General features: G+C 43.4%; 2 protein-coding genes across 3 annotated transcripts in view; one reads left to right on the top strand and one right to left on the bottom strand.

The window, feature by feature from the left end:
• TTLL11 (tubulin tyrosine ligase like 11) overlaps positions 1 to 21796 on the bottom strand; it is a 41870-nt gene extending 20074 nt beyond the window's left edge. For both annotated transcript variants that reach the window (XR_010622275.1, XM_065737291.1), the window contains exons 1-6: positions 21475 to 21796; positions 17768 to 17864; positions 16213 to 16346; positions 11048 to 11623; positions 10397 to 10492; positions 9757 to 9875 (exon numbers count right to left, since the gene is read on the bottom strand). Coding sequence is in view for 1 of the 2 variants with exons in the window: in XM_065737291.1 (XP_065593363.1) it covers positions 9757 to 9875; positions 10397 to 10492; positions 11048 to 11623; positions 16213 to 16346; positions 17768 to 17864; positions 21475 to 21777 (1325 nt within the window). In the remaining variant the exon portion in view is untranslated. The remainder of the gene's footprint in view (positions 1 to 9756; positions 9876 to 10396; positions 10493 to 11047; positions 11624 to 16212; positions 16347 to 17767; positions 17865 to 21474) is intronic.
• Positions 1 to 24188, top strand: part of PTGS1 (prostaglandin-endoperoxide synthase 1) — a 145433-nt gene that overhangs the window by 17913 nt on the left and 103332 nt on the right. The gene's annotated exons all lie outside the window — the stretch shown is intronic.

Below are 24188 nucleotides of genomic sequence, written 5' to 3'. Positions count from 1 at the left end.
ATTGGATGGCAATTTCACTGCCAGCGTGTTTCTTTTCTCCCATTTCCATCCCTGCCACAAGCACTAGCCACACATCCTGTCCAATATCTGACCCAAGCATCTGCAGTCCTCAGCAAACGACCCAAGCTCCTCATCGATACAGTATGAGTGTGCTGAAAGTCAAAGTCAGCCTCAGCAATCCACACAGATCTGGAGGAAAAGCTTTGAACCCATATGGGTATCAGGAAAGCAGATAATGAAAAGCATTACGAGGCTATTTCAGTGCTGTAAAGCATGGGATCACTTTTCAGGAGTGCTTTTAATAAAACCGAGACCTTCAGAAACACTCCTGCCCCAGAGCCTGTCCCCAGCAATGACACTCAAGTGTGACAAAGACTTTCCTGGCCACACTCACCTCAACAGCAGGCATTCACACCACCCGTACCCAGACTGCAACCCTCCCAGGCTTCCACAGACAGCACTTCAATGAAGGTTTCTTCCTATATGTCTGGTCAGCATCACTGCATGCAGCCAAACTCTGTGCGGTCTCAACTAATGAAGCAGAACTGCCAAGCTAGGTATGTTGTACCCAGACTCGGTGTCTACAAAGAATTTTCCTGCAATCTGCACATTTTTACAAGGAAATAGTGCACAATGGTTTTGGGTTTTTTTTGTTTTTTTTTTTTTTTGCCTTAACAATAAGATAATTTACACTTGCTTGCAATGCACATTACATTTTCTTCTCTATGTCAGCTGCCATCTGCCACCTACAAATTCTAGGGGCAAACTGGGTGACATAACTGCCCGAGGCTCAGCATAACTGCTGTCAGTATGGCTACAAAGAGCAGAAATACCATTCAAAGTACTACAGCAGCAAATATTTAAGAGGGGTTTTCATATCCATTTCTACCATTAATTAATCAGTCAAGTAGAAAATGCAGAATTACTCTTTTTATAGCATTCATAGAACAAAACATCGCCACAAAACTCCTATACAATATTTACCATCCGGTTCTTTCCCACTCCAGAACGTGGCTTCCAAGCAGCATCTTGTACCACCTCACTCAGGGCTCCACCTGGAGGCCCCACACAGCACACAAGGTGTGCCTGCTCTGCTGTGCTCTCTCTGAACACCCTTCACAGTGCCTGTGGTCACTGCAGTGGAGCTGTGGAAAAGGGATATGCAACTCCAGGATTTGTAACAGATGTCCAGAAAGAGAAACCTGCGGGGATTTTCTCCATTGGCTTCTTTCTGCCGAGCTCTCCAACAGGCAAGGGGAGGAGAGGAAAGCAGAGACCTGCAATTTAAAGCTGCTCCTCAGAATTAATTGCTCTGACTGACACAGCTGAGTCAGGCAGAATGAATGAAAGGTCAAATATAAGGTAACGCTTCTGGTGCCACGTGGAATAAAAGCAAGGCTTCATTTCCATCCTAACGTCTGACCTCAATACATTAATTTCTTTAATTCCACAGCTCACAACAGATCTCTCTTCAGAAATGATCGACTGTGGAGAAAATATTAACTGCATCTTTAAAAAAAGAACTGCAATTTTAATAAAGCGTATGGAAACAACATCCAAGACTACTTATCTTTTATGCATAAGCACTGACTTATTAATGTTTTCTCCATCTATGTCATATCCCTTTCATTCTGACCAGCCTTAATCTTTATGCAAATAAAAGTTGCTAAGGGACAAACAAATTTGCAAGCACTAATTAAAGGCTGCAGCATTCACAACGTTTTGTACACTTGCACAGAAAATTGAGCTGTCCAGTTCGGAATAAAACTGGGTAAGAATCGGAGTGGTAATAGTTCTAAGAATGCTTGCTTGATATATTTAACATTCATAGCATTGTTAGAAATAAGAATAAAGCAATTTCTTTTTTTAAACAGCTGACTACCACTTACCTAATAGAGGAAAATACTGTGGTCTGGATCCTGAAGCTATCATTAATTCCCTCTGCTGAGCCTCTATTCTCAAAGCAAGGACTACATTAACAAAGTTATAAGCACAGAAGATTTTGCATGGCAAATCTATCTACCACCTATTTATCACCATTGTATACAGACCTCCCCAAGAAACTGCCATGTGTACATGTATGCCACCGGAGGATATAGGTGTGGAAGTGCTCTTGTGGGTGTGCATTCATGCCATTAAATCATTTAGGGAACAGTCAACAACAGAACGATGCCTTTGTATTACCAACCATTCACAAATCACTTCTATGAACGAATCTGATGACTTTTCTTCACACAGATACTGCTAGCACTGCCAGCCCGTGCCAGCGAGAAGTTTCAGTCTGCCTGCACAGTGTGTGAGAAAGCGGCACTGCTTCCAACCGCCCCTGCTAACCAGTTTCCTTTGAAGGAAGGGCTTCGTACTCATTACTCCTGATAGATTTATTTGGTTTTGCTATTTGTTTATAAGGCACTCAGATGCCTCATACTGAAGCCAACATGAAATTAGAGCACCAAGGGTCTGACGGTAGAAGGGGCAAAATCAATAAATGTTTCAAACACAAAACCAAACGGCCCAGGGTGCTTTTTCCCATATGGAAATTATTCTTAGAAAGCAGCCACGGTTATGCTAAGGTAGCAAAGGAGCTTTACCCTGCCATCTGGGGAGCAGCAGCACAATTGCATTTCATCAGCAGTAATCCTCCTATTAAAGCAGGTGAATTCCACATACACTACATAGCACTGCTGATTCCGCTGCTGTTTAGTCATGTGGCTTTGCTTTCATTCTGTGGCAACTGGGTGCCAGGCAGTTTTACTGCTTTCTTATTTTTTCAGAGAGTAGAGACCAATTATTATTTAAAAATAAGCCAATCATCTCTCTTTTCAAAAGGCAACAAGCAGCAGAAGTTAAATTATAGAGAACATCACTGCCCCCAATACATTAATTTCTGTCACTCCGTCACTGTAGAAATTTACAGCAGATATAATCTCTTTGAAGGGGGATCAAGTCATAGAAAATACAAGCCTAGTTTTAAATAGAATTTTAATTTAAATGAAAGCTTCGGGGAATGATGTTTATGCTGCTTATCTTTCATACCTGGTGATTAAGTTAATTTATACTTAATGGAAGAGGATATTTCTAATCCCCAGACAGGCTCAACATCTGTCTGTGACTATGTTTTTGGAAGCCTTAAGCTGCTCGTGATTGATGTAATAAAACCAGGATCCTGCAGAACTGACACCTGAAGGATATCTGTAAGAGGGAAAATGTTATTTTTCCTGCTCAGTGCTTGTGCTTAAGTTGAGCCAAAATCCCAAGCACTTAATTTTGCCATCCCTTAAAGACCTGCTTCATACTCCCTCACCGTTATTATCTGAGTGTAAACAGGGGAATAAGGGAAGAGTTCTCAGGTATGGTTTATGATCTAATATTCATTCTCATTTTGTGCACTGAGAACAAGCAACTTCCTGATGGCCTGACGCTGATGAGAATAATAACGCTCCTGCAAGAATCTGAGAAACAATCTTCATTTTTCCCCTCACTTCTCCTTCCATGTCTATTTCAGAAAGAATGCTGGCTAACTAAACGCTTGCATTTACTCCACAGTTAAAACAGAAAAAGATCTTGAAATATTTTACCCAGAAAATACACAATTTTCACCTTTCTGTCCCAACAATCACAGTTCAGCACTCGGAAGGAAATAGAAGCACTCCGTTCTGAATGCTGACACGTTTCCTGATGGCTGTTTCCTGAGATGCTTGAGAGATAACTGTCAACCTATGCTACATATGGAAAACTGGTCAGCAATTAAGCCCTGCTTCAGCACAAAAACACTATCACCTCTCAGGCTGAAGAGATGTCAGCCTTGGAGGTACAGTGCGTGCTAGAAGTAACATCTCAGAACCTAAGAGATGTCTCTGTTATTTTCACAAGCCAGTTCACTTCCGAGATGAAAGGAAGAGGTGAATGGCCCAAACACTTGTAACACATATAATTACTTATAGTAATTTTGTCACTCACAAAAAGGAGGGGTAACCTTGCAAAGTACTCATGTATGTACTTAAATACTTGATGAATAACATCAAAATTACTATTTGTTTTATATCCTAACCTGAGCAAACTTCAGACTGTGCTTACTATGAGCTCATCCAGCTCAAGCTTGGCATCAGCAATGGCCGAATACAACAGACAGGAATGCAATAAAGCTCCCAGGAAGGCTTTGAAGCATCGAAGCATTTACACTGACGTTTTTGACTTTCTGTTCACTTCTTTGCTTTTTAGAGGAAAGAAGACAAAAGAAGCTTATTTCCTTTGCATTCAGTCAAAGCAGGAGCACAGACCAAAGGCAGTCTGACATCACTGCTGTCATGTACCCAACAAGGCTCCCGCAGCCTCCAGGCTCCAAGCTGTGCTGCCAGGCCTCTCAATGAAGCCAGCACAGTTCTCTTGCAGCAGTCATTGCTGCTGGTTCCCAGAGATGCAAAATACAGCATGCCTTAAGCCTGATCCTATTACCTGTCAGATTTATTTATCACATGTAATCAAATAACTGAATTCAAAGCTATATTTGGGCTCACTGCCTCGATGTTCGTTTTTATGTCACGTGGAAGGATGCTAAGCACCTTGCCTGATGCCTGACCTTCCTTCTTCCTGGGCAAGCCTTGAAGATTACAGCAACTTTGGTGGCCACACTACAAAGACTAAAGGAAGGGAACACATTCTGACAGAACCTGCTTTGTCTATGTATTTCTTCACAAAGATAGCTTTCATTTGAGAATTATACTAAGAAGAGAGAAAACAGAAAGACTTCTTAATAATCAGAGCGTAATGCTGTGTGAATATCTCAGATGTAATTGCCACGGCACGTTGTGATATATGAGAATGGTTGGAAGGTTCCAGTTCTTATGGAAATGCTCTTGGTGGGTCACATCGCTTAGCTCCTTTTCAAACCTTCCTCTGTTTCCACACTAGAATACTTAGAGAGCAAAAAAAAGGGGGAACATGTCAACAGCAAAGCAATTAGATAAGCTACATCTCAAAACATTAGCATTCGAGTCTAATTGGACACAATGGTCTCCATTTGCAGTTTGATAACATAAAAACAGAATGAGGTTCACACCAGAGCTAAAGGCACTGCAGCATGCCAATTACTGCAAAAATATACTGCATTTTTGGACCAATTAATTCCACAGTGCTGAAAATAAAACCTTTTACAAGTCTGCAATTCATAACAATTCCCATCCATTACACTTCTAAATGAAGTGGATCTGCCATCAGCTTGTTTAGGAGTTTCTAAGCCATTCCTGCTGTCCCCACACATGGGGTCATTTCAAGGAATCCAAAAAAAGACCAAATGCACTCTTTACATGGAAGTTAAAATACAATCTTTATATTTGAGATATGTTTACAATACCTTATGTGAGCAGATGAACACAGAATCTTGCAAATCTGTACTATTGAAAAATGGCTTTTATTTTTTTTTGCAGTGTTGAAGGTTAAAACAAGATAAGCATCAATTACCCTTCCATCAAACATGGGGTTGTTCTGCACTGCTTGTGAGAATGCCAGTAATTTTCCATGAGCCTTCTCTTTTATTAGCAAAGCATGTAAAATGTGAGAGATGAAAATAACACCAAAGAACAGCGTTGAAGAAAACCTTGTTAAATAAATTCTAACATCTCAGATGTTCAAAACAGCAGGTTATGAACCAAGCTGAAACACTGCATGGAAAATGCAGCAACTCTAAGCTTTCAGTAAGGAAGAAAAAAAAGACACAAAGATCACCACTGTCAGTCAGTCACCTAATAGCAATCGGTGAAGAATTCTTTGCAAACCTCAGTGACCACAAAGGATATTCACTCACAATTGTAGAATCAAGCCTGAAGTCCTTCAGAGATGAAAACTGAAGATCTTCTGCAATATTTATATATAACAATAATACATAGACCAACCTGATGCACTACGAAATCCAGCCTTACCTGCAATGGTTTGATAGAGAAAATCATTTAAGTGAATCACTGACTTCCTTCTGTATCCATGCCACAAGTAGCTTTTTTGGAAAGTACATTCATGTTATTTGCCACTGCTCTGGACTCAATATTGTTTTCTATTGTTCTAAAAAGCACTTTTGTGGAGCTTTCCTTTAAGTGGCTCTTAAAAGCAATGTAAAAGGTTTCAGCAAGTCAAGCACTACCAGATCCTTTGCTTTGTTTCACGGAGGGACATCTCATTTTAGCTCACAGAATTTTCAAGAGGGCCTGTCTTAATCAATGGGAAAAAGGTTAAGAGCTCATAACAAGGAAGCACATAAATACCTGGAATCACAAGAACAGAGAGCAAAGATGAAGGCACCTATAGCCTTTGTTTCTCACAATGAAACATGGTAGTTTAGGCTAGTTCTTCTTGAGCAGGATGGGAAATAGCACTAGAAATAACAACTACCCAATTGACAGAAAAACAAAGTTAACGTTCCACTAATCTGAACTGAAGTAACACTGGCAAACATCACATTTAAAAGTCATCCCCGTGTCTAACTCCTCAAAAGCCACATGGCCTAATGTAACAGACTGGAAGTGGTACCGAGGTTGGCAGATTGCCTGATGAAAGAATGAAACAAAAAACCCTCTAGGAAAGAGAAAGGGTTTAATTCAATGTATTTCCAAAGGGCTTTGGAAGAACGATGCTGAATATGAATGCTCGGTCATTTTGACTGATGGAGAAAAGAATTGTGTCAGCCTCTAAAATGAACCAAAGTAGAAAGATCAATCTCAAAAAAAAAAGCCATTCATATGAGCTTATAGACTCTCAGGCAGAAATAAGGCTTGAAATGAAGAGGTGGTGCTTGAGAAGCATTTGAATAGCTGCAAACCTGACCTGACTTCCAAGCAATAACAAAGGAACACAGGAATCAACCTAAAGCGGCAGGAGTCAGCTAAAAAAGTCAATTAGCAAATGGAAACCAAACTATTGGTATTAACATAGCTAAGTTTACTACGTGCTTATTTTTATAAATACTAAATTTGGCCCATATAGTGCCAAAGGCACTGACAGCCCCAAGTAACAAATCACTGCAGAATGTAATGCTTTGGCTCCTAGAAGCACACACTAGGGCACTTCACAGCAAGGCTGAAGAACAGTCGTTCTGATCAGCAGCAGCTGCCACACCACTATCATCCCTCTCAGCCTCCCCATGCTTATGCCCTGAGTTTCAGCCTCTCTTAAACCACCCAGCCACATAACCTCAGAATATGCAGAGTGAGACAAACACAGTAATCAATAGCAGGAATGGCTCTCGTTATCAATTCTAGGATAATCAAACTCAAGATATGTGAAAACATGCTATGCAAAGATAATGCATGCACCGGGGGAGGTTCTTAAACTGACTAGGAAAGTATCTGGGAAATACAAGAAACACAGCCATCCAGTGATTTCCTCTCTTTTTCCCCCTCCCCTTCTTTAAGGTTAAGTACAGATTCCATATTCTCCAACAGAAAACTGGTAGCTTTTCCCAATACCAGAGGAAAAAAAATGTTTGAAGTGAGAAAGATGTGTCATTCATTCAGCAGAAAGAAGATTATCTTTTTTTTTGTGCAAGAAAAAACAACTTATATTAAGTTCCACCAAATCTTGACAAGAATTTCTTCCTAAATACATAATGCTTAGAGGGGAAAAAAAGAAGTCAAGCTGACATACATTTGTATCTCCAGGGTGCCTCCTGAACACAGTGACACGAGCTGGTGTCTGCGTGCTGAGCCTGCAAAAACATTTGAAAGAGACCACATTGGGGTTCTCAGTGCTCAGAAAATCAGTAAATCACATTTGACACTGGCTCCAGCCTTGGAACCCAGAGAAGAGAATCACAGCTGATGCATTTTGAAAAGAGGAGGAAAAAAAAATCAGATCACAAATAAGTTTTAAAGTTGAATTCAAATTAAAAAAAGTAATAATAAACAACAGTATGTACAGAGAAGAAGCACTCAAGAAAATATAAACTACTGATGAAACAGCAATATCAGAGCAAGCAGTAAAGCAAGAACTCTTCTTGTGGACACAATGAATTGATTGTTTTTTATAGCAGCCATACATTAAATTGCATTTAGTTTCCGAAGTGTTTCAATTCTTTATTCTGTTAACAGCAATTTCACTGCTGAATAAAAGTCACTGAATTACTCGGGGGGCTGTACCTCCTCATCTCAAACACATATAAAGCAGACTTCATTCCACGAGCAACTTGTATTGCTAACAACAATAAACATGGAGTAAAGCTCTGGCTTCCTTGTCAAAGGAATAGAGCACTTGTTTTCTGCCTTCAAGTATAGAAATAAGTATGGAAATCCAAGAGATCAGATCGGGACACAGAAGAAACAACAGCAACACAAATAGAAAGAATTCTCTTCATAAGAGATTAATTAGCATTAATAAACTAGGACACAAATATTCTCAGTGGGACAGGAAAGTGGCACAGCAGCACTGGTTGGGGATAGAAGTGATCTTTCGAAGGCGTTCACAGCAGAACAGCTCCACTGACACAGCTTCCAAAGGCACCAACAGCCAGCTGAGAACACTGCGTTTGTACACAAGGCTGAGGCTCCTCTCTGCTCCTGATCTTTAATGCAATTTTAAGAATAAACTGCTAACAGTTAAGGGAATATTGAAATGAACATCTTTTACTACTATACAGATTCAAAATCAAGCAAAAAAAAAGTTTGCAAAGTCTTCTGCTGGTGGCACAATATAAACAATGATTTGCATCAGTGATCATCTTAATTAAACACCTGCTTTTATATAAGTAACATCGATGTACTCCAAATGCTGCTTGGTGTCAATAACTCATTCATATAACTGCAAGTCTCCTTTAGGCTCAGGTCAATTCTCCCACCTTCAGCAGGCTGCACACAGCACTGCAAGCACACAGCCTGCAGCAAATTCAGTACTGCTGTGCTTTATACAAGTTGTTGGGGTTTCTCTTTTGCAGAAACACCTTGGAACACAGTGCAGCCCTGTATGCTACATTCCTGTGTGACAAGGCGAATGCAGCCAGCCCTTCTGACCACACTGGCTGCTGCACACTGCAGTGATCACTTTCTAGGCACTGTGAAGGGTGCCACCCAGGAATATCACCCCATGCAGTAGCAAACAGGACTGTCTGAAGGTGCAGGTATGCAGATATTCACCAACGGATTATCCTGAAAAAAAGCAGCATCACTGATGAATTCTTGCTGGGAAGAGCCCATGGTTTGTCTCAGGGCTGACTAATCCTGTTCTAAATTATTTAGCAGTCAAAACATATCAGGGAAGAATTCTCAGCTGAATAAGCTTCCCAGACACACGCCAGCATTCTCCAGCAATTCCTCTTTGTAATCATCGCTTGCCTTTTTTCCATATCTAATGTGTAATTAAATGAATGCCCAACATTACATCAGTGTTAAACAAAACAAAACAACCGGTTGCATAATTGCAGGCTGTAAGGAGATCTTTCTTCAGTTCCACACACTGAAGTAATCTTAAGGGCAAAGGTTCAGCACAGGTGACACAGTACAGACAGACTCCAGTGCCAGACATCCTACACACTGACCCCACAACCTCTGTGTAGCACTGCCTTTGGAAGAAGCTTGATCTTTTAGTGGTATTACAACCATACAGCACTTGTAAATACCATCCATCATGTCTTATCCAGGAGACTATTTGGCATGGATTAAAAAAACATGCCTATACAATTCTTTTGATTACTTCTACAAAAGGACAACAAATGCGCCCTTGAAATCACAGAACATGACTAACATCTTTAAGCTTGCCACTAAATGACAAAGCACTTACTGGATATCCTTTCTCTTTTTCTTCTGAGGGTCCACTAAACGAAGAGTATCTCTGATAACAGCCACCTTCACTTCTTCATCAACAGGACTTGGGACATTTTCAAACACCCCAGGAGAGAGCTTTAATTTAGAAAGGGATGGAATTATATCAGTGTAGAACTGGGGATTATTGACTCCACATCTTCACAGCTCTATGTGTATGACATGTTTTAAATACACAATGATAGATTACAAAATGCTTCTTAAAGAATAAGCAAATACCTTAATATTTCCAGTACGATGTTACCACAATTTCAGCAAATTTCACTAGTAACCCAAAATTTAAAGAAGGATTGTTGCCCATATTACCATCTACATTATACATACAAAAAAAAGTACAGCAATCCTGTAAATACAGTTAAGAAAACTGCAGGGGATGATGAATAAATGTATTTATGACAAAGACGATGGAGAGCTTTCACCATTCCAATAAGTCATATTTCAAGGGTATAAGATTAGTAATGATTTCGAAGCAGAAAATTACAGAGAGCCTTGGAGTTTTCATATTAGCAGACAGCCTTCATATCTCAAACAAGTGAAGAGATCAGAAAACCAATCCTAGACAATTTCATTCCCATATCAGTCATGTTGAGAGGTCTTACCTCTTGCTCGTGCTCTATTCTCATGCTGGGGTTTGCATTTACTTCTAGCAACATGGGCTTCAAGTTCTTCATCAGGAGAATGTCAAACCCTAAAATCTGTGCACGACAAACAGCGTGTTACTTTCCTTCTGTTTAATGTGTTCTTCTGGAGAATGCAGTGGTCATTCAAAGGTCAACATTCAGGTGGAAGGAACATTTGAGGGATGAAGAGAAATAACTGAGAAACAAAAACACTGCTGAATAATTACTGCAGCCATTTGTCTTTGACCCTAATACCTACTTTCATACTGCACATCTCTAAATAGTGCACCACTGACACAGAATTTCAGCATTAATCACCACTGGGGCTCAAAAATTGCCATCATCATTGCTGCATAAGGCAATGTATCACCCAGAAGCTGGGAACCAGAGTAAATACTGCTGCTAATGATTGACAGACACTGAAAATCCTCCACAGTAACGTGGGTCAGCTGGCAGATTTCTCAGGTAAAATCTGGGGAAGGAGAACCTAAGCTGTGAACACACAAAATGCATTGCTCTGGCTGCATTCCTCCTTTCACCACATCTAACCAGCAACAAAAGAAAGGACACATCCAGAAAATGAATCCAGGCATAGAAATAACTCTACTCTTGACACAAATTCCCACCTACCTGGAAGCAAGTCGGCCCCGGCTTTCCTGCTGGTATGTCAGACTGATAGTAAACTTTCAGTTCTGGAGTCAGTGCAATAATTGTTTTAATCACCAGTGAAATTATATCTGACCAAACCTTTTTGACATCGGCTCCTCTGGAAGACAGTCTGCACAGAATGCTTGAGAAAGTCCTCTTGCTGCCAGTGTTTACATTGTCAGAATGGATGAAATTGCCACTATGGATATTTAGTGAGTAGTTAGTTAAGTGCATAAAAACCTGGTGCAAATTTTTTAGAGTGGGTTCTTGATAGGGCTCTGTACAAAATCTAGAAAGTCCATCTTTGGCTATGTAAATCTCTAAGGGTTCTAAGGATTTCAGTAAGACATAAAGACGAATATCAAATTTCAGCTTGTCAACAAGCAGTGGTTTGCAGATGTACTCCTGGACCACGGCCGGCCGGCTCTGCAGGCTCCCAGCTGGCCTGACATCACTGGGGTCTTTAATGAGGTAGATTCCATCCCCCTGGCACCCCCCGTCGGGTTTGACAATAAAGGTGGGCTTCCAGGACGGATCGCTCTCTTTCATCATACGAACCTAGAATGAAAATAGTTAAACTGAAGGATGTTAATTAGGGGAGAAAAGGAGCTGGTGCCATGGAAGGCAGAAAGTTGCAAACATTAACAAAAAGTAAAGTAGCACACTCGCATCGCAATGGTAGCAAACGCCAAACCAAAACATGTAGAAGATAAACAGCAGTGTCAAGCACAAAACTAAATACAACAGATATGAGTAGAGAGTTACTAGTATAGATACAAGGACGTTTTCTTGAATAAGCCATTGCACAAACAATCCCAGGAACTTCTTTTCAATGCTATGCACCAATTTACCAAATGAAATGCCATATAACTCACCAGGTCCATTTCACCAGCCATTCCTGTGTACAAAACCCTAAAGATAAAACTCTGGGCTGCATTTTGAAATTATGGACAAAGGAAGGCACCCTGCTTATTGAGATATACACGCAGACAAAAAAAAAGGAAGTAAGAATTTCACGCAGGTAATACCTTTTTCTACCACTGGATATTATTCGATCAGATACCCAATGTCAGTAGAACTGGAGGATACTGAGCCATATATGGATAATAAGCAAATACCACAAATTTATTGAATAAAACATACAGTTCACTCCTCAGTTGCTACCTCTCACCACTCTCCGACATGAAGATCTTTCTAAATTGCCCTCCAGCCCGACATGCAACTACTGTCTTCCATACAACGGAAGAGAAATAAAACCTTATCACAATCTCAACAACCCTTAATAATGGCTTCAATTTGTATTCAGAAAATCTGTTCTTAAATCACAACAACGCAGATGCTTTCCTTAGATGCACATAGTGTGGCATCAAGAAAGACAAGAGCTGGGAGATAATGTGACAAATCAAAACCTTTGCATGAATCTGCACAGCACTCCACACCTCAAGCTAGCACAGATGCTCAGGGGTTCATCATCCCCGTGCTGGTACAGTGTGAAGCACAGCGCACTCTAGTGCATGAACCTGCAAACAGCCAACACCAGCACCCACACTGCTGAAATGCACTTTAAAAGGCAAAAATGCTTGCAAAAGTCAGCAGTCAGAATACAGTTGGAGCAGGGGATGCTCCAGCTGCACACAGCCTGGCCATCCCTGCCCCAACAACCAAGCACTGGCTTCAAGGCACCGAAGGCACAAAGCAACAAAGAAAAAGCAACCACAGGAAAAGGTGGGGGGCAGTAAGAAAACTGCAACTCTCAGGCAGAACCCTGCAGCGCTGCTTCAGGCAGCTGATCCACACTAGAGCTGCACCTCTGCTACTGGTGATGCTTCCAAGGTCTGAAGGACTTTCATTCTTTCCTATCCAATTATTTCATCAAGAATCCCGTCACTAAAAGCCCTCCTACTAACTATGGTGGAAATTTAAGATTGATTATTTAGACCAGGATTTCTCTCATGGACAAGGATCACACCACCGGAACAAAGATCCTTCCTCAATTAGGTCACTCCAGGGGACAAAGCACTACAATGGAGATTGGGCTTACATAAACTACTCATGGATAAACAGCTCCAAGGAGATCTGCGGCCTTAACGTGCAAAGAAGGAAAGCAGGGTTTATCTCCTGGCCTTTGTAATCTTTCCATTACATGATGCCACGCTGCATACCAGAGGATTCATTCTAGCTCTCACTTAGCTAAAGTTAGCATACCAGAAGGGTACATGACTAATCCTAAACCTCCACATCGACCATGCTCTTCTGTGATTCAAGCTGTACAAAAGAGTCAGACATGATCCACCAGGGCAGAAATAACAGAACCTTTGTGAAGTGAGCAGGGCGATGTGCCTGCTGCTCTCACCCACCCTCACACCTCACGTTACTTCTGCTTCACAGCAGCAGCACTTCTTCAAAAAACAAGGTGCTTTCTATTTTTAAAGATGGCACAACCTGCTCCTGAAACCCTGCACTTTAGGGATCGGTGGCTGCTGCCTGAGGTCAGAGCAGATGGGCATTTAGTACAGAGGGAAGCCAGGACGCTGTAAAGTCTAAATGCCACATGCTCCTTACATGCTTGCCTCAAAAAAGAAAATAAGAAATCTGCTAAAGAACAGGCAACTTGCATCTCAATCTAGATGAACAGAGGAGAGATGTCACATACTTCAGCTTGGGGTTTGTGTCCTTGCTTTTTATTAAATTAAAATCTTTTTGATATTTAATGCACTCATGTTTCCATAAAGCAGCACGAGGATACACGAAGTAACCCCACTGATTCAGTAAGGAAGCCATTCTAAAGAAAGAAAGAAAAAAACCAACAAGACCATTTGCAGGAAAGGTCTTAATCAAAGACTGACAAGTTAATTTAATATGACGGTTTCTTGTGTTGTGAAAGAAGATCAATATCTCATACTCAACTCTTTCAATTTCTGGGCAAAGGAAATCATTTTCCAAGGTACAGGCGAGGCCTCCTGCAGCTGGCAGGCTCCAGCACTGCACACACACTCCCTGCAGCTGTTTGCCTTCCAGACAGCTTCACAGCCGTGATTCCAGATTGGTTCAGAAGCATTCTGGATACCACTGAGGCCTTCTAGGCCACCAAGACACGCCAGACAGAGTATGGGTGGGAACAATAACCCCGTCAGTCCATTTGTCAGCAGATCGATTGGTGGTTCAAGAATGATCCTGAACAGCCATCTTCAAGTTCCCCACAAACTCCTCAACCATACTCTTCAGAACTGACATTATGAGGCACTGTCCAGACTGAGAAAAATCAGTCACATAATAAAATCTGTTCAAACAAAATATGTCTGTGTACTTAGCAGGTCAGAAGGAAATTGCCTTTAAAAGCAATTCACAGTCACCACCAAGAGGACAGCGAGGTGAGCAGTGGTGTGAAAAGGAGATTCAGTTGTGGGTTCTCCTGTCCTGAGGAAAGCATTGGCTGAATGAAATAGCAGTCTGAAGAAATGCGTATGATGGGCTGTAAGATCTGACAGCACAAGGAATAGACTATTCACGTCTATAACTAAGAGGTACCCAACAGCTGAAAACCTGATTAAGCCACCAAAAATACCCAGTGCTGGAAATTAGACTGTCTAAATTAGAATCTTATTAAAAATAAATCATGCTAGGCCTATTCATCATCCTCACATACAATAGAAAGAAGGCAATATGAGAGCAATCATGGTTCTGGTTTGAATCCCAAGCTGGTTACTTTTCTGAAATTGGAATTTCCTATTAAAAATGAGTTCTTATCATTCTTATCACACAGATTCCAATAGATTCTTCTGAGAGAGCAAAGGGATGATTACTGCAGCTCCCAGGAGATGTGCTTATCTGTAACTCATCTTCCATTATCAGGACATGTTAACAGAGAATATTTTAGAAGATATAACATAAGTAAATATTTAAAACAGACAAATAAATATTTGCTAACTGAAGTGAACTTTTAACCCCACGTTAAAAGCACCACTGCCATCTTGGTTTAATACAAATGACAAAAAGGGAACTGCATTTTGTTGGTACTTCCCAGTACCTGAAGCTCATCCACAGCAAACTTAAGAGTGCAGCTCTACCAATGATTACTGGCTTTTAAAGCACCAAAGACAGAAATGAGACTGGTTGTAGTGTTTTCCAGCTGGAAGTGGGTACAAAGACAGTGGAAAAACAGAAGAGCTGACAGTGCTTTCAGTTGGTACTACTTGTTTGTAATGTAAGTCCTGTAAAACTTGTGTCAAGCTAAACAAACTCTTCCAACATAAAATATAATGTTTGATAACAAGAACTACGCTTCTCTCAAACACAGATGGAAAAGCATATGCAAAGGAAACTCCAAGGAGCGTGGTGCTGGACATCTGTTACTCTTGGAACAAAAACCAAATTGTTTCCACTCCAGCAGCCGTTCAAGCAGAGCAGCATTTATCCGCAGTGCCATCTGCTGACGGTGTGCGTGTCCCACTGCTCTGCCGGCATCACCATGCAGCTGCGACGGGACAGCTCCCAGCCAGCCCTTACTGTGCCCCATTTTGAAAGCATACTTCCAGGTTCTCTTCACTTACCCACCCGTCACAGCTAAGTTGATCATTTTCACTCCTTTTACTCCTTCTAAAGCAATAAGGCTGAAGTATTATTGGGATTTTATTCACTTTTAATCCTTGCTTGCGGTGCCGTGGCAGTGCCCAGCACACTTAAGAGTCTATTTATAAAGATATTTAAACAAAGAAGCAGCTTGATGAGATTTAAACAAGCAATTACTCAGGAAGACAGGAATATACTTAACAGCACATACTATGAATCCCTGCTTTGAAGAATTTAAATGAAATAGGCAGGCCAGACAAGAAACTCTCCTGATGAGATACCACACGCTATGTGCTGGGGCACCCTCGGTCCTTTTACACTCAGTAGAATGCAGAGGCAAAGGTTTATGTTTCTACCAGGTTTAATTTCTGGGCAATGTTTCCACAATTGCACAGAAGCATCACTGTTTTCAAGCCTGTTCCAGAACATAAAAATTGAAAGCAGTGCATCCTGACTATGTCCAACCTGAAGCAAATCAGAAAGCTGTGATCCCTAGCACCTGATCAGTCTGAAAAACAGAAGGATTACGTGGTGACACCATACACCAAGTTACATTGTTCTGAGTCAAAGCAGCCTACCTCAGCCACAAAGAGGGGAAACTCCTCAGGCAGAATCCAGGACCGAGGATAGAAGTTATATTCTACAGGAAATAGATCTTGCATCGTTCTCACTGCCCGGCTCAGCGTAACCTTACGCACCATCTCTGTCATGCCTGGGAAAAAACACAGTCAGTATTTAAATGTGATGAGGAATCCACTCCAAAGCCTCATCCTGAAAATAAACTGCCGTATCATTTTTCACCCTGTTGGCAGGCACTAAAGCCACTGCTTTCAGCAAAGCTAAAAAAAAAAAAAAACTTTCAGAATTTAAATTTGACAAAAATACTTGTGGCACTCCCCGGATTACAAAATGTATTTATTATTCTTGGACATCAGAAGAAAATCAGTTATCCAAACTTTGGAGTAATAGACAGGAAGCTTTAGTCCAGTAGTAACTAGATTGCCACAATCCAAAATTACTGCCTTGGCTTGCAAACATTCCAGGAAAAGGACCACTCTGTGTTCACGTTCACCTGCATAACTGTGTCAGAACAGCTCTGTTTGGGAGCAGCAGAACTCACAAAGCCTCCTTTCCTGCAGCTCCACATCTCGTGCTTGGATCACACCATGTCCAGAACAGTGTGAGCTCTGGCCTAAGTTCTTCTGAGACAGACATTTGGTGTCTATCACACTCTTTAAAACATCACAACTACGTTCAGGCTACGGCTCCTTTCTCAGTGTGAGCGACACCCATGGGCTTTCTTCACCAGACCTCTTATCAAGAGAGGGAATTTAGTAAAACCCAGCACTCAGATACAGCAACATTCCTGGAGATCACCACATAGAAGCCCGAATGCAGCACGGGTAACACTCATGTAACACTGAGATTTAAATCATCAGAAAATGATAACATCGTATATTGGAATGTGAAATACCCACAGACAGGAAAAAGTTGGGTAGATAGAGCATGAAGTTCAATGTCTGTGGTTTCCTACTCTCGCAGCATACTAACAGCAGCAATAAATCTGAAGTAAAGGGCTTAGATAAGTCAATACTTAAGCTCTTAGTCCTTATTTAGAGAGATCTCAACAGGGATTAAAAGAGAAAAAAGGAGCTTAATAAAAGTAGAATAGTCATAATAAGCTGAGGCTGGCATGAACTCTTCAATATTAACAAGACATTTGATGAACTGCTTTGAGCTTCTTTCTCAGCTGGGCATAGGAAACAAAACAGATTATTTCCAATTTGGAAAGAAAAAAAAAAGACACAGCACTGTTAGAAGTGTTAGATAACATACAACAGCTGCATACTTACTCGAACCATAACCTAACACACAGTTTCCCCCATCAATTCATACACAAAGTTTTCTTTTCGTCAAAACCTCTTTGTCCAAACTAAATTTCAGCTCACAAACTGTTCAAGATCCACATTTTGACATTTACACCCCACGTTAAACACGATCCACCCACCAAAAATAAAACACTAGGGGTCCTCCCAGCCCTTGGGCAGGCGAGTCACGTAAAGAACACACACAGAGTGAAAGCAGTCCTGTTTCTAACAGCACTTGTTCAAAACAGAACCAGAAATAACGCACCTGGGAACTTGTTGACTTGACCTGAGAAGATGTAGTTATCATGAAACGACACTCCATGCCAGTAGATATCGCACGGCGAGCGTCTGCCAAGAGGAAACTGCAAAAGAGATGAGAGAAGTTCTGAAGCAAACTGCCAACACTCCTTCACGCCTCTGTTCTCTGAATGCTCTCGTTAAACTCAAACTGTCCAAGAACAGCACAAAAGAAAACATGCTCTGCACTGTGGCTGCAAAACAGAGTATTTCATCAGTTCAAGATGCTGAAGTTGAGGACGTGACGCTGGGAAAGGTTTGTAGAAACCACGAACAACTGTGGCTCATGCTCTGAGAAATCCAGAGCTTGCTATCAACCACAGTTGGGACAGGACTCGTTTGTAATGGGAGATACTGTTATACAGGGAACAAAGTTTAGTTCTTGTTTCTACAACGTGAAGGCACAGCAATGGCAAGCAGCTTCCACCGGGAGAAAACAAACTCTGCTAATGCTCTCTTGCTCGAGTTTCCTTTCTCCTTTCCAGTTTCACAATTGATAAGCAACCATCAAAAGAAAAAAGAACTAGAGGTCTTGGAGGAATTGTCCTTACTGGTGGTTAATAAACCATCTTCTCTGCTTAAATACATCACAGTATAACACAAAGAACCCCAAGCTTCAGAACATTTGAAATGGATACCCAAGGCAAGATACTGAAATCAAGTAACAAAGCATTTATACATTTTCTTATATATATGCACATATCTTTCTGGTAGCACTAGTCAGTAATTCAAAGAAAAGCCCACAGTTCAACAAACCATTTGTTGAGCTTTCAACTGTTTGGGACGCAAGCAACGATCTCAACTACGTTTTAAAAACTAAGGATTACTGCTACTGAGGAGCTTCTCCTTCTCACACAAGGCTTCACCATGGTGGTAAAAGCACCCAGCTTCCTTTCTGCTGCCTGTCCCAGCCACAGCACGAAGCTCTGTGACAACAGGAACCCTCCTGTCCCTGCAGGCTGCCACTGCCAGCCCCCAGCAGCAGGCAGTGTGCCTGGGCAGGACCTGGGTGACCTCAGATACACTGTGCTTCCGACCACAGCACCTGCAGGACATGGAAGCTGCCGAGTGAATTACTTCCCCTATTTGCTACTTTAATTAAAACTTCAGGTTTTTTCAGTGAACACCTTTGAAAAAATTAACCTAGCTTAGCAACACATTTCCTATTTCTGTCACATAACCATTTCCTGGCTCGCAGGGATGAAACACCCCACAGAGCAGAGGCAGAGGGCTCTTTGCCACTTTCATTACTATTCAGCCCACAAAAACTGTTTTTGGAGGAGTGAAAATTAATTCTGTTCAGCACTGAAAGACAATCAGTGGCCTCAACCTCTCCTCAGGTGCACCCGGAATACAGATGCAGCACCAGGACTCACGCAGCCCCTCCCGCTAAAACCTGAGCCATTTATTTATTTATTAACTGAAATTGAAATGAAAGGAACAAAATTTGCATTTATATAACACCTTTCATCTGCTGAGGATATCAAAGCACTTTACAAACACCGCACTGGAGTCATTTCTCAGCAGATGGGGAGCACACACATCTGGGCTGGGAAGCGCAACCCGTTCAGCCCAGAATCAGAGATTCAGACAGCACAGCAGCTCCAGCGCTTCTGACAAATCAGGATGGTTTGGATTTATCCAACACTGAGATCTCATTCAGCTCCTGAATAAGCTGGAAGGGATTCTTCATCGTCTGCGCTATGCTTCTGCATAAGAATAGTGTTGGGAAAGGAACCTATGCAGGTCGACCACTCAGGCAGTGCCTGGCAGACAAAATTAACTGCATTTGGGTATGGGATCGTCCTGCTCCCTGCCCCCAGCCCTGCAGCCTGCTCCTCCAGCCCACCCTGCCACGCTGCCTGCTGCTCCCCAGCCCCACACAGCCCTTCTGAAGTCTCTTTTATTCAGAGGTGGAAGGTGTTTGTCAGGGAAGGCAGACAGGAGGCACAAAGTGAACGGGACCGTTTCCACAACGTTGACACAGTTAACCATCAGTCACGGCCGAGTTGCCTGACAGCCCATTTCCACCTTTTGATTGGAAGCCAATCATTTAAATTGTCCCACGGGTCACATCACTCTGCTCCATCACACTTAATGACAAGTTAGATGACTTGTCTCCTCATCAGCATCCCCGAGCACCACGTTTCCAAGTACTTCTCTGCCTCCGCACAGATACCCAATAACATCTCCGAAGGCCGTGACACCAAAGCCTGAGACACCCACTTCTTCTTCTGTTCTCCTGGCAACTGAAAGCTGCTCAAAGAAATAATCCACTGAGTGAAGAACAAGCTCAGGATGCCCGCTATTTCATCAGGCATATCATGTTCACTACCTCCCACAGTCCCACAGCACTGCCAGTGCCCCCCTGCACACAGCAGAACCCCGCAGTGCCCCTGGGACGTCCCCTTGTGCTGCAGGACACGGCTGTCCCGGCCAACACCTCAACTTCCATCAGATAGAAGTTATCGATATAAAGGAGTCCGCCTCAAAGAGCCTGGTAAAACATCTGCCCAAGAAAACACTCGAGACAACAGGTCCAGCAGAGAGAACAGAGACAAAATGAAAGCAGCAATGGGAAAAGCAGAGAACGGAGAGGCGTGAGAGAAGGACTACACACACCAAGGCAAAGCCCAAAGCCTGGGAAGTGGGACAGAAGGGAGAGGAGTGAAAGAGCAGCCCCTACAGCATCAGTACTGCAACAGATGCACTGACACTTCCTCCTTATTCACATTATTTTTATGGATCATACAAGAAACAACAGATGTGTTCCCTCTACTGGTTCAGCATTAGCAGTGAAACTATTTCCCAGGCTCTTTGCCTGTAAGTGATACCGAGCATCACATTGCTCTATCTCTGAACATTTAAAATGAAAGAATTCAAAGTACCACACAACTTAACCCACAGAGTTTTCCTTGGATTTCTCCTCCTCGATGCAGACAGCACTAGGTACCAGACATCACTAACAGTTCTCCTTCGTTACTCCACCTCCTGGGGCGGGGGGGGGGCTGAAAGATGATCTGATTTGTATGATGATACAAGAAAATACTTTCTTGACAAAAGACAACACCATGTTCGTGTATACTGACCACTTTACTATGAGCAGCTGAACTTTATAGGCATGCATCTCAGTGATTTGTTTGGGGAGGGTGAGTTATTGGCCACCACAACGGCACACAATGGAGAAACGACCAAATAAAGAATTAAGAGTGAGAAGAGACCAGAAGAGAAGCAGCAGAATAAATGGAAAATATTGACAGAACTATTGGATGGAGAAAGGATTTCGAGGAAGACAGCAAACACAGAAAGATTAAGTGACACCAAAACTGCAATTGCAGTTCGGATACACAAAGGGAGAAGGAATACACGAAAGAAAGTCAGTTTGTAAGGCAGGAGACCACGCGTGAAACACGCGGAGGTCAAGATACACACAAAGGAGCAACCTCGAGAAATGAGAAAGATAAAGTTAACTGCCAAATATAGCTCTTTAGCGACTGAAGCTGCAAACGTGACCAAAATCAGCGCCTCGAGAACACCCAGCGGATCAGTGCCGACACTCCAAGCACAAAAACAAAAGCACACAACGGGGATGAAACCACCGCAGGCGCTGCACCGGAGCCCCGAGCGGAGCCCCGGCAGCCGCCGCCGCTCCGGGCCCGGCGGAGCCGCGCTCACCTCCCTCCAGCGCAGCTGCCTCAGGCTGATCTTCAGCGCCTCCAGCGAGGTCTTGGCCTTAGAGCTGTCCACGGTGACACGCGGCCGCCGTCCCGCCCGGGCCCCCCGCTCCTCCCCGCCCCGCGCTGCCCGCCCGGTGGGGCCGAGACCGCGGCTCCGTTCCGCCGCCGCCGCCCCCTCCCTCGCCTTCCGGGCGGGCTCGCCGTCCCGCGGGCACTCGGCGGGGAGCGTCGGAGAGCCCGGGGGTTCCTCCGCCTCCCAGGCCGGGGCGCAGCTCGGCGGCGGGACCCCGGCCGGCTCCATCCCGCGCCGCCTCGGCCCAGCCCCGCCCCCCCCGCGTTGCCATGGCGGCGCCGCCGTCCGTCAGGCGGTTGCCGCGCTACTTCCGCCCCGCCGGAAGTGGCGCCACGCGGCCGTCACCACGGCGGGCATCTTGGGTGCGGGCAGCCACCGCGCGCCTCTTCCGGCTGCCATGTCGGAAAGGCGCGGGGTGGGGCGGCGCCGCCATCTTGGAATCGGGCGCTGCCTTTGTCGGCCCCGCCCCTGTCCGCCACGCGTGGTTCTTCCACAGTGTGGGGGGGGGAGGGGACCTCCACTGCAGTGCTCTCAGGCACAGCTGACCGAGCGTGCGAGTTTATAACGTCACGATCTTCAGCAGTACAGTTGAGATCCTCGTTCCGCTCTGTGGTTGCTGAGCCTCCATCAGCATCTCTGGCTCTTCAGGAGTTACTCACCGAGAACTGCCCACGCGGTCCTCGAGTTCGCAGTTCTCACTGTTACTGATGAGCGTCATCCTTCGGTTGCACTTTCACAAATCGGTGGCAGTGTTTTATAGGACGGAGTGTCCGAAATGAACCGGTAAGCAGGCTCCCGCTGGACAGCATCGCTGGTACCGCCCTGCTTCTCCGGCTGGGTTAAAATCTGTTACGTCGAACAATGCTTCCCTTGTTCACGTTACACCGCTGCAGATCTGTGGCTGACCTACATATGGAAACAAAGCACTTGTAGCGTAGCTGGGGAGGGGAGATTTGCATGACAGAACGTGATGAAAATATGCATAATTGTCGATGACATTTTTCGTTCCCAAATCGCACTGCACAGAACTTTGGAGAGGCCTGCAGTTCTGATGGGCAGATCTGGCTGTGCTACAAAGCTGAACCGTCAAGACTTGAAGCTTCTGTTGCTTGTTGAGCAACACAAATCCGCTATAATCATCTCACCACACAGACCCTGTGCCTGCAGAGGACACATGTGACACTGACTGAGAAGGCTGTCTCCATGTCACTGTGGAGCTTATGTCATGTGTCAGCTTCAGAGCCTCACTGCAGTATTTGGCTTATGACCTCTCTGTTTTCCTCAAATCCCTGATACGACAGAGGGTAACACCGCACAATTGCAGCCACCAGAAGGTTCCTCTAACTTTCCTCCACGTTTATCACACAGCACCATTTCTGGGACATGGTGGTGCCTCCAGGCGTCACTGGTTATCAAAGAATTTACTGTATCACCCACTGATCATGAATGAGAGAGCATCACAGAATCACCAAGGTTGGAAAAGACCTCCAAGAATTACCTGACATAAAGCAAAGCAGAGGCACTGCAGATCAGAAAGTCCCAAAATATCTTTTCCTGCCAAGTCCTCCACCTTTATTTTAATAATTTACTCATTCAGAGAAGTTCAGCAGATATTTTGGTTCGTTACCTATATTTGTGCTAAACTGAAGCTCAAGATCAATTCATTTCCATGAAGGTTGGACACTTACGTCGTTGGGAATAGATTTCTTTACCTCCCTTTGCTTCCAGATCTGTTTTCACCAGGTGAGACTGCTGCTTCTGAGAGCATGGGGAAAAGCAGATGTACCCTGGGGAGCTCACAGTGTCTTGCTAAGACTGCGTTTCGTGGCCGTGCAGAACACCCAACATGCCACCCCCCTTCTGTCTGTATTTTAACTTTTGATAACTGTGATTTAAAATATCAGGAGAAGCCAGCAGACTTTGCTGTTGGTAGTACTGCTTAATTTTGGTTCTTTGAGTAAAGCAAGTGGCAGCGAACACGCATGAGATTTTAGAGATCCAAAAGCAAAACACATTTTTTTACTTCCACCAGCAGAGCACGTTGTTCCCATCGCACTCTTCCTCTCCTGCCCCCGCAGCAGCTCATCCTGCTCTGTAGGAGGAGAGCTCAGAAGCTGCTGCTTGGTATTATGTACAGAAACAATTCCCAAACTCTAAATGATTGTTAATATAGCAGAGATAAAATCCAGTCATTGAAATTAGTGAAAGCTTTTATTGCTTTGATGCGAGCTCCAGATGATCCACCTGTACCATAAAGCCATCAGTAAGTCAGTTACGTCTCTCTGGCCTTCATTTTCTCTGCAGTAAATGCTGATCCTCCATGACTTTGTGCTGGGCACACTGTGTCTTGTTCTGTCACTTTGTTTAACGTAAGCAGCACTTCTCTATATCCAGGCAAATACATATCTGCTAAAGATTGGCAGGTGAATTCAGCTGCTAGACCTAAATCACGAGGCTGCCCAGTGCCACATAAAAGTCTGCAGCTAAGAAAATGCACCAGACATGGCTCTGCAGAGTGCACCAACACAAGCATTAATGCTGCCACTGGAAATGGCATGGCAAAGCCAGATGCGCTGTGATATTGAGCATGCAGAAGTGGCTGTGATCTTACAGGCATGCTGCAGGTGTGATTTCCCATG

This window comes from Cyrtonyx montezumae, unplaced genomic scaffold (assembly GCF_038088225.1).
Source record: "Cyrtonyx montezumae isolate F1298 unplaced genomic scaffold, pur_monq_1.0 scaffold_20, whole genome shotgun sequence".
Classification (NCBI taxonomy): domain Eukaryota; kingdom Metazoa; phylum Chordata; class Aves; order Galliformes; family Odontophoridae; genus Cyrtonyx; species Cyrtonyx montezumae.
The sequence above is the reverse complement of the archived record's forward strand: the minus strand, read 5'-3'. Positions and strand labels throughout refer to the sequence as shown.